Source organism: Acanthochromis polyacanthus, chromosome 1 (genome assembly GCF_021347895.1).
Source record: "Acanthochromis polyacanthus isolate Apoly-LR-REF ecotype Palm Island chromosome 1, KAUST_Apoly_ChrSc, whole genome shotgun sequence".
NCBI lineage: Eukaryota > Metazoa > Chordata > Actinopteri > Pomacentridae > Acanthochromis > Acanthochromis polyacanthus.
In genome coordinates this window covers 28,700,801-28,711,119 of record NC_067113.1, presented here as the reverse complement: position 1 = coordinate 28,711,119, position 10,319 = coordinate 28,700,801, and the positions used below count along the sequence as shown (strand labels likewise).

The window sequence follows — 10,319 nt, the reverse complement described above, 5'->3', positions numbered from 1 at the left end:
GGATGCCTTCAGTATCCTCTCTCTCGGCTCAGAGATGAACTGCTCTGACCTGTTCTTCTGGGTGGTGTACTGGCTGTAGAGTTCCCATATCTCTTGAAAGGTTCGAGTCTCAAACCCTTCCTGACCATAGACACACTGGTCAGTGTTGGCCTTGAGGATCATGGAGACCTGGGGGAAACTCTCTGCATACTCAGCCAGGTAGTCTTTGATCCACTTGTTCCCTATTTCTCCTTTTCTTTGCAGATCTCTGACCTCTGCTCTGTGCCTGTCAAGTATGCTGTAATCATAGTAATAATTAATAGCTTATTCATGTTCAATAATCATGTGTAGAGCAGGTCTCTAATCACAAACCTTTTCCATACTGTATATTTGCTGTTATGTTGTATATATATTTTAGAGTGTGTTACATAGTTTATTTTTAATGCTGCTACACACGTGGACAAAATTGTTGGTACCCCTCAGTTAAAGAAGGAAAAACCCACAATTCTCACTGAAATCACTTGAAACTCACAAAAGTAACAATAAATAAAAATTTATTGAAAATTAAATAATCAAAATCAGCCATCACTTTTGAATTGTTGATTAACATAATTATTTAAAAAAAAACAAACTAATGAAATAGGGCTGGACAAAAATGATGGTACCCATAACTTAATATTTTGTTGCACAACCTTTTGAGGCAATCACTGCAATTAAACGATTTCTGTATTTGTCAATGAGCGTTCTGCAGCTGTCAACAGGTATTTTGGCTCACTCCTCATGAGCAAACAGCTCCAGTTGTCTCAGGTTTGATGGGTGTCTTCTCCAAATGGCATGTTTCAGCTCCTTCCACATATGTTCAATGGGATTCAGATCTGGGCTCATAGAAGGCCACTTTAGAATAGTCCAACGCTTTTCTCTCAGCCATTCTTGGGTGTTTTTGGCTGTGTGTTTTGGATCGTTGTCCTGTTGGAAGACCCATGACCTGCGACTGAGACCAAGCTTTCTGACACCAGGCAGCACATTTCTCTCCAGAATGCCTTGATAGTCTTCAGATTTCATCGTACCTTGCACACTTTCAAGACACCCTGTGCCAGATGCAGCAAAGCAGCCCCAAAACATTACTGAGCCTCCTCCATGTTTCACCGTAGGGACAGTGTTCTTTTCTTCGTATGCTTGGTTTTTGAGTCTATGAACATAGAGTTGATGTGCCTTACCAAAAAGCTCCAGTTTGGTCTCATCTGTCCAAAGGACATTCTCCCAGAAGCTTTGTGGCTTGTCAACATGCATTTTTGCAAATTCCAGTCTGGCTTTTTTATGAGTTTTTTTCAGCAGTGGTGTCCTCCTTGGTCGTCTCCCATGAAGTCCACTTTGGCTCAAACAACGACGAATGGTGCGATCTGACACTGATGTACCTTGGCCTTGGAGTTCACCTTTAATTTCTTTGGAGGTTGCTCTGGGCTCTTTGGATACAATTCCAACGATCCGTCTCTTCAATTTGTCATCAATTTTCCTCTTGCGGCCACGTCCAGGGAGGTTGGCTACTGTCCCGTGGGTCTTGAACTTCTGAATAATATGAGCCACTGTTGTCACAGGAACTTCAAGCTGTTTAGAGATGGTCTTATAGCCTTTACCTTTAAGATGTTTGTCTATCATTTTTTTTCGGATGTCCTGGGACAATTCTCTCCTTCGCTTTCTGTTGTCCATGTTCAGTGTGGTACACACCTTTTCACCAAACAGCAGGGTGCCTACTTGTCTCCCTTTAAATAGGCAGACTGACTGATTATGAGTTTGGAAACACCTGTGATGTCAATTAAATGACACACCTGAGTTAATCATGTCACTCTGGTCAAATAGTTTTCAATCTTTTATAGAGGTATCATCATTTTTGTCCAGGCCTGTTTCATTAGTTTGTTTTTTTAAATAATTATGTTAATCAACAATTCAAAAGTAATGGCTGTTTTTGATTATTTAATTTTCAATACATTTTTATTTATTGTTACTTTTGTGAGTTTCAAGTGATTTCAGTGAGAATTGTGGGTTTTTCCTTCTTTAACTGAGGGGTACCAACAATTTTGTCCACGTGTGTATACAGAGAGTACTAAACTGATTTTCATTGTTTTCTGTAACAGTGACAATAAAGATCTTTTCTATTCCATTCTTAGTACAGTCATCATTATTGTCACTGCAACTGTGATAAGTAAAGAAGTCGAGTCATGAACACTGGAAACAGGAAGAGTTTTACAGGTAATCTATTTGAAGCATGACAGCATTATGTGTTACATTCATAGCCTACAATGGAAATAAATAATTTATCTTAACTATGTCATGTAGCCCACATCATTTACCACAAGCCAGCAGAATGGGGCATTCACATACTGTCCAAATGGGACCACTAGCTTGCCCAGGCGGCGTGAGGGCATGGAGACCCCCTCATGGGGGGTGAACTGTTTGTATATATCTGTGGGGTGAACTGTGTCCACTTTAATCCATGTCGTTTTGCAATGATCGTTTCTGCGCATGTGCGGCTCATGTCGAGCGAGCCCCCACCATAGATATGAAACGCCATGGGAAGAGCCCCCGACGCAGACGTCGGCTGCTGACGACGCATTAAACTGTCGACGGTCGTACCGGAGCCTTGTTTTGTTGACACTAGCGACGAAAATAACACGTGGTCGCCGACAGAAGCAGCCTAAAAGTCTGTGAGGGAGAATTTGAGAAGCGGCGACGTGAATTTGTGCCGGAAACGGGTGAAGACGGACTGCGAGCTGCTGCCGAGCCGCTTCCAGCAAACACAGTCCGTCCGCTTCGAGGTCTTCTCCGGCATCTGGAGGGACATCTTCTGTTCTTCTCACACATCTTCTGGTAGGTTCACACTCACAACCTCTCAACATTTTCACCCACAGCTTCGCCAACTGTCTTCAACCAATTCACGGTTTGGTGTCTTTCTTTGTGTGGGAGCTGAGGTCAGTTCAGTAACTAAAGACTTTCAGCTCACCGACTGATCAGCTTCATTTACATTAAAGCCTCTTTGAGATTTAATCTAAAATGATCATTTTCTCAGTGAACTGAGGTGATGCTCGTAATTTACCTACACATGTGCAGTGATTGGGTAGATGTTGTAATAACTTGATGATAGTTAAATGGATGGATACTGGTCAACTCGTGCCTATGCAAACTCGTGCGGATGTAAACTTGTGTGTATTGAGTGAATGTAAAATCAGTGTTTTATTATTTATTTATGGTGATCAAACATGGATTTATAAACCACTGGCAGTTGCTGAATTGTCATCCCTAACCCTAACCCTTGCATACGCACAAGTTTGCGACCAGGTACCAAATGGATTCACTCCTAAACGTATCCATCATAACTCAGTTCACCATCTACCCTCCTTTCACCATAATCCTCTTCCTTTAGCCGGTTAACCTGATTCTGGACTTCTAGATATCAGACTGATCATTTTAATCAAAGTCTTTGAGACTTGGTTTAAACTGCTAATTTCCTCAGACAAACTGAGGATGGTGCACTTTTAATAACAAGTGTAACTTACACATGTGGACAAAATTGTTGGTACCCCTCAGTTAAAGAAGGAAAAACCCACAATTCTCACTGAAATCACTTGAAACTCACAAAAGTAACAATAAATAAAAATGTATTGAAAATTAAATAATCAAAAACAGCCATTACTTTTGAATTGTTGATTAACATAATTATTTAAAAAAACAAACTAATGAAACAGGCCTGGACAAAAATGATGGTACCTCTATAAAAGATTGAAAACTATTTGACCAGAGTGACATGATTAACTCAGGTGTGTCATTTAATTGACATCACAGGTGTTTCCAAACTCATAATCAGTCAGTCTGCCTATTTAAAGGGAGACAAGTAGTCACCCTGCTGTTTGGTGAAAAGGTGTGTACCACACTGAACATGGACAACAGAAAGCGAAGGAGAGAATTGTCCCAGGACAGCCGAAAAAAAATGATAGACAAACATCTTAAAGGTAAAGGCTATAAGACCATCTCTAAACAGCTTGAAGTTCCTGTGACAACAGTGGCTCATATTATTCAGAAGTTCAAGACCCACGGGACAGTAGCCAACCTCCCTGGACGTGGCCGCAAGAGGAAAATTGATGACAAATTGAAGAGACGGATCGTTGGAATTGTATCCAAAGAGCCCAGAGCAACCTCCAAAGAAATTAAAGGTGAACTCCAAGGCCAAGGTACATCAGTGTCAGATCGCACCATTCGTCGTTGTTTGAGCCAAAGTGGACTTCATGGGAGACGACCAAGGAGGACACCACTGCTGAAAAAACTCATAAAAAAGCCAGACTGGAATTTGCAAAAATGCATGTTGACAAGCCACAAAGCTTCTGGGAGAATGTCCTTTGGAAAGATGAGACCAAACTGGAGTTTTTTGGTAAGGCACATCAACTCTATGTTCATAGACTCAAAAACCAAGCATACGAAGAAAAGAACACTGTCCCTACGGTGAAACATGGAGGAGGCTCAGTAATGTTTTGGGGCTGCTTTGCTGCATCTGGCACAGGGTGTCTTGAAAGTGTGCAAGGTACGATGAAATCTGAAGACTATCAAGGCATTCTGGAGAGAAATGTGCTGCCTGGTGTCAGAAAGCTTGGTCTCAGTCGCAGGTCATGGGTCTTCCAACAGGACAACGATCCAAAACACACAGCCAAAAACACCCAAGAATGGCTGAGAGAAAAGCGTTGGACTATTCTAAAGTGGCCTTCTATGAGCCCAGATCTGAATCCCATTGAACATATGTGGAAGGAGCTGAAACATGCCATTTGGAGAAGACACCCATCAAACCTGAGACAACTGGAGCTGTTTGCTCATGAGGAGTGGGCCAAAATACCTGTTGACAGCTGCAGAACGCTCATTGACAAATACAGAAATCGTTTAATTGCAGTGATTGCCTCAAAAGGTTGTGCAACAAAATATTAAGTTATGGGTACCATCATTTTTGTCCAGCCCTATTTCATTAGTTTGTTTTTTTAAATAATTATGTTAATCAACAATTCAAAAGTGATGGCTGATTTTGATTATTTAATTTTCAATAAATTTTTATTTATTGTTACTTTTGTGAGTTTCAAGTGATTTCAGTGAGAATTGTGGGTTTTTCCTTCTTTAACTGAGGGGTACCAACAATTTTGTCCACGTGTGTAACTACTTTAGTAGTCACGCTACACAGTTAAATGAAAATAACTTGTTTTTCATGTTTGTGTAGAAGTATTTCATATTAAAACATATCGTTAGTGGTTTTTATTGTGACATGCAGCTACATATGGTTCAAACATCATTTTTTTGTTGTTAATATGTTCACAGATGGGACTTTCCATGACAACTTAATTTTTTAGTCTATTTGAACTTCAACATTATCATCAGAGTGTTTTTCCAGTGTTTATATGAAGCAGTTAATGTGTCTCCTGCTGCTCTGATGGCTGAACTAGGAAACAGACTAATGTGTGAGCAGGTATGTTGATCTGGAAGGGAGAGTTTGGAGCATCATGACGGTTGGTAGATCACCATGGTAACAGATGGTGCACAGCTCGATCACTGTGAGCTGTATGTTAGTTGTCCCATTGAATGAAGCCATGCAGTTACCGTGTCACACACTGTCTGAGTTGTGTTTCCATGGGAACCTACATGCATTCAGTTGGTGATGCAGAGAAACCATCAGTATGTTTTTATCCTTGTTCCTGATTTGCTTCCCAGTCTGTTTACACTGCTGGTGCTGCAGTTGATGGAACACAGATTAGAAAATGGATTATTCTGTTGGTATTTATCTGAGAGAATATTTAGTCAGTAACACTAATTCCACTTTTATTCGTCCCAAGAAAGATAAGAGATTTCCACATCTCCTTCATTGCACTTCTTCAATATCACGTGTATATAAATGAAGTTTAAAGTTTCAGAGCTCTGATGTACAGCAGTCACATTAGAAATCAGTGGCTTTACTGAAGGTCACTGAGCAGGAAAATTCATACACTTATTTCCAGCATTACCTGTTTTCTAGCAGCATTTCTGTCTTGAATCACCTGCAGTAGAATTTTTATATTCTCTTTATTCTCCTTTTTTCATGTCAGTTTTCTGTGCAAGCTGATTTGTGTGAGTTTTAGGTGAAATTGAAAAGAGCTAGAAGTCTATTGAGTAGAAATGTGTCCTCTGCATGGGCTGATGAACGTATAGCACACTGCGACCCTTGTGTAGAGAGTGGTATCCTAATTAAGATCTGTTTGATGTCACAGGTGATTGGCAGGAAGAGGAGAGTCTGACGGAGGAGCAGACGAACGTTGTCAACTATTTTGTCTGAGCTCAACAACGGAGGAAAAATGGATTCTTCACAAAAAGTAAGAAACATATCACTGTAATATCGTCATTGTTAATTTATTGTTTGGAATGTCTAAAGTTGCTCCAGTTGGATAGATGATCCAACCAAATCCAGGTAAGGTTGGCTGGAGAGATATAGCTCTGCAGAGGCAGCTAAACTGAGGATGAAATGGTGGAAAGCTAGGAAGTTGTTTATTTATTGTTTAAGGCCAAACTGACTACGAGTGAAACATTCCGCAAATGTGTTGCATGGGGATGTAGATAAGTAACGCGGGGAAAAGTCTTGTTTTTCAAGCCAGTTGTTGAGGAAGGAAAGGATGAGTGTTTTCTTTGGTAGAGAATGATACTTTTGGGCATTGTAAGTTTGCAGGCCTTTTTCCTTGTCAAGAAATTCAGACATTTGAAACCAGAAGTTTACTTACACTGTATAAAATGACACATGGTCTTGTTTTTGTTTTTTTCAACAATGTCTGACATTAAATCAAATGATGCTTCTCCTGTTTTAGGTCATTTAGGATTGCCAAAATGATCTCTATTTGCTAAATGCCAGAATCAGGAAAGAGAGTCCCTTATTGGGACTTATCCGTCAAAAACCATCCAAAGAACAGTTTATTAAATTGTGAGGGGGTTTCCGAGGCCCATCAATTCCTGCCATCAGCTACATTTACGTCACACGATTTGGTGTCCGTACATAATGCACACATGCACAACACATCAATTTCATCCGTGGGCCCCCGGACAGCTCAGTGGGTTAAGCGTGCAACGCATATACAGGGGCTTCCCCAACCCATCGGCCCGGGTTCAATTCTCGCTTGCGGCCCTTTGCTGCTCCTATACTGTCTGTCACGGCACCTATTGAATAAAGCTGAAAAATGCCCCAAAAAAATTTCATCCGTCAGAAATGGTACGACTGAGCAACCATGACGAAGGACTGCTCTCTCTGATTACTTTTCTTGTTTCACAATTGCTTTTAAATCACTGCATCTGTTTGTGTCTTTGTTGCTACAGAAACGTGAAAACAGCAATGGAGTGAGACATCAGAAATCTGCGGAGGAAAACAACGGTTCCCCAACAACAACAACAAAGAGAGATGAATCACTCAGTTGTGAGCAATGTGACAAGACTTTTATCACAGCGACAAAGTTAAGAATTCACCAGCGTATTCACATTGCGGAAAAGCCGTTCAGCTGTGATCAGTGTGGGAAGAATTTTACTTCCAAGGGTAATCTAACAGCCCATCAACTCATTCACAGCGGAGTTAGACCATTCATCTGTGATCAGTGTGGGAAGACATTTACTTCTAAGTTTAATTTAGCAACCCATCAACTCATTCACAGTGGAGTCAGGCCATTTAGCTGTGATCAGTGTGGGAAGACTTTTACTCAGATGGCCAACCTAAGAATTCATCGAGTCATTCACAGTGGAGTTAGACCATTCAGCTGTGATCAGTGTGGGAAGACTTATACTCACAAGAGGAAATTAACAGAACATCAACTCATTCACAGTGGAGTTAGACCATTCCGCTGTGATGAGTGTGGGAAGACATTTACTTTCAAGGGTCATTTAACAAGCCATCAAGTCATTCACAGTGGAGTTAGACCATTCATCTGTGATCAGTGTGGAAAGACTTTTACTCAGATGGCCACCCTAAGAAACCATCAAGTCATTCACAGTGGAGTTAGACCATTCAGCTGTGATGAGTGTGGAAAGACTTTTAATCACAAGAAGACATTAACAGAACATCAACTCATTCACAGTGGAGTTAGACCATTCAGATGTGATCAGTGTGGGAAGACTTTTATTTCCAAGGTTAGTTTAGCACGCCATCAACTCATTCACAGTGGAGTGAGACCATTCATCTGTGATCAGTGTGGGAAGACTTATACTCAGATGGCCACCCTAAGAACCCATCAACTCATTCACAGTGAAGTTAGACCATACAGATGTGATCAGTGTGGGAAGACTTTTACTACTAAGGGTTATTTAACAAGACACCAAGTCATCCACAGTAGAGGTGAACCATTCAACTGTGATCAGTGTGTGAAAGCTGTTTCTCAACATGAACAGTCATTGATCCATCAATGCCCCCATTCTGGTAGACAGCTGTACCACTGTGACTACTGTGAAAAAACTTTCAAGCGCCAAGAGAGCCTAAAATGTCACCAACGCATCCACACTGGACAAGATGTGTACGTATGTGATCACTGTGGAAAACTATTTGTAAAGTTCTCACACTTAGAAGCTCATGCAGTTACCCACACCAGGGTTAAACCGTACCGCAATGACCAGTATGGAAAAGGCTTCAACAACACTGGAGTCACTCACCAATGTGACCACGCTGGGGACAGACCCTACAGATGTGACGAGTGTATTAAGACTTTTAGAACTTTGGCTTCCCTGAAACAACACCAGCAGATCCACACCAGAAAGCAAGCATTCAATCAACATCATAGTAAGGTATGTAAAGGTTGTTTCAGCAACAGTGTACACACTATTCTGCATTGGATATTTTGGATATTGTGAATTTTAGTGTGATAGTGTTTTGAACAAGTGTGGCCAGACTTGACACAGAAATCTGGGCCAGGTTTCAACTAGTGCTCTGTATTTCAGGCAAGGCATCAGTTGTTCAATGCTGCAGGAAACCTTGACTTACTTTGTTTTGTGTGTCTGTTTTCCAAGCAGAGCGGCACAGATATGCACACTGGACACAAAGTGAACACCTGCCAAGAAGATTTCCCCATGCTGGGTTCAGTACAAGTTCCTGAAGTGGTCCACAAACTTAAAGTCCTTGAGATCAGGCTCCACAGAATTCAGATGCCATCTCTTGTTTAGTGTCTTGGTCAATGTTGCACTTGATCGATCATGTTTTATTCATCTCTCTATTTCTAGTTTCTGATGAAGTTTCCTTAATTTCTGCTACAAAGTAAAAATAACAGATCAGCAAGTACAGTGCTTGTACAGAGTATTCACCCTACTTAGAAGTTTTTCAACTGTTGTTGCTTTTAATCCATTAAGAATGAGTGACCAAGGACAAAAGATGTGAGAGAGGTCACAGAGACACCTAATACTCCTCTGAAGGAGTTCCAAGCTTCAGCAGCTGAGATGGGAGAGACTGTTCATACAACTGTTGTCTGTTTTTCACCAGTCAAAGCTTTATGGGAGACAAAGAGAGACTCTGTGGAGAAAAGTTCTTATTAAATTTGGACTAGAGTTCAGCAGAAGACGTGGAGACTCTGAAGTCAACTGAAGAAGGTTCTTTGCTTTGACTTTCTCTTTATACTTTGGTGCACTGTTGTTGGGAGCAGGCTGAAAATCCTGGTTTGAGCTTCAACACCATGAACTTACTTTGTTTTTAAAAAAAAAAAATTGTAGCTTCTGCACTGTTAAGTGTTGTCTTGTTCGATTGTTTTAAATGCTTATTCATTAAATTTTACTTTGGTTGCTTCATTTAAACTCACATCCTCTGGTTCTTTAGCGTAAAGTTTTTGCGCAGTACATGAAATGCTGTAACGAACAACAGACCAGTCAACCAAACAAACGAATCAGGCAAATCGGGCGGAAAGAATATGCGGCGTTACAGTCTTCCCTCTGCCTTCGGCCCACATGGGCTCATCCCGTCCTGTAATCACATAAACATGTACACATCTGTCTCTGTGATCACCCCCTCCTCCCCCCAGATGAAAATATTCGGAGCTCGTCTCTTCCCTTCGCCTTCAGCCCACTTCAGCTCATCCCGTCATGTTCAGCTCATCTTGGCTCCTCCATTCATGTTTGTTATCACAGGTGGCTGCCGACTCTGATGTCACGCTTCATTTCGTTGCATAAACAGAAGACAAGATGCTGAAGACCTCCGCTGTTTGGGAATTCTTCAGTTTAACTGAAGACAAAACGAAGGCAAAATTTGGACCCGGGAGACCAGACGAAATGATCTGAATATTCGGGCCGTCTCCGCCACAAGCCGGAGTCAGAGTTTTAATGCTACAAACGAA

At 41.2% G+C, this 10,319-nt stretch overlaps 1 protein-coding gene across 2 annotated transcripts; it reads left to right on the top strand.

Moving 5' to 3' along the window:
• Positions 1-2,518: 2,518 nt before the first annotated feature.
• LOC127532137 (zinc finger protein OZF-like) lies at positions 2,519-9,777 on the top strand. 2 transcript variants are annotated; one of them, XM_051943167.1, is made up of 4 exons: positions 2,519-2,844; positions 6,249-6,350; positions 7,339-8,787; positions 9,010-9,777. In XM_051943167.1, the coding sequence occupies exons 2-4, from the start codon at positions 6,333-6,335 to the stop codon at positions 9,160-9,162; spliced, it is 1,620 nt and encodes a 539-aa protein (XP_051799127.1). In that variant the 5' UTR covers positions 2,519-2,844; positions 6,249-6,332; the 3' UTR covers positions 9,163-9,777. The 2 variants fall into 2 exon arrangements, with proteins under 2 accessions (XP_051799127.1, XP_051799193.1); XM_051943233.1 differs by having other exon boundaries at positions 2,528-2,844; positions 9,013-9,777.
• Positions 9,778-10,319: the final 542 nt, after the last annotated feature.

What these genes read in the sequence shown, in the direction of transcription:
- LOC127532137 (XM_051943167.1), top strand. An exon ending in TCAATCAACATCATAGTAAG is followed by an intron (nt 8,788 to 9,009) that starts GTATGTAAAGGT and finishes CTGTTTTCCAAG; the next exon opens with CAGAGCGGCACAGATATGCA.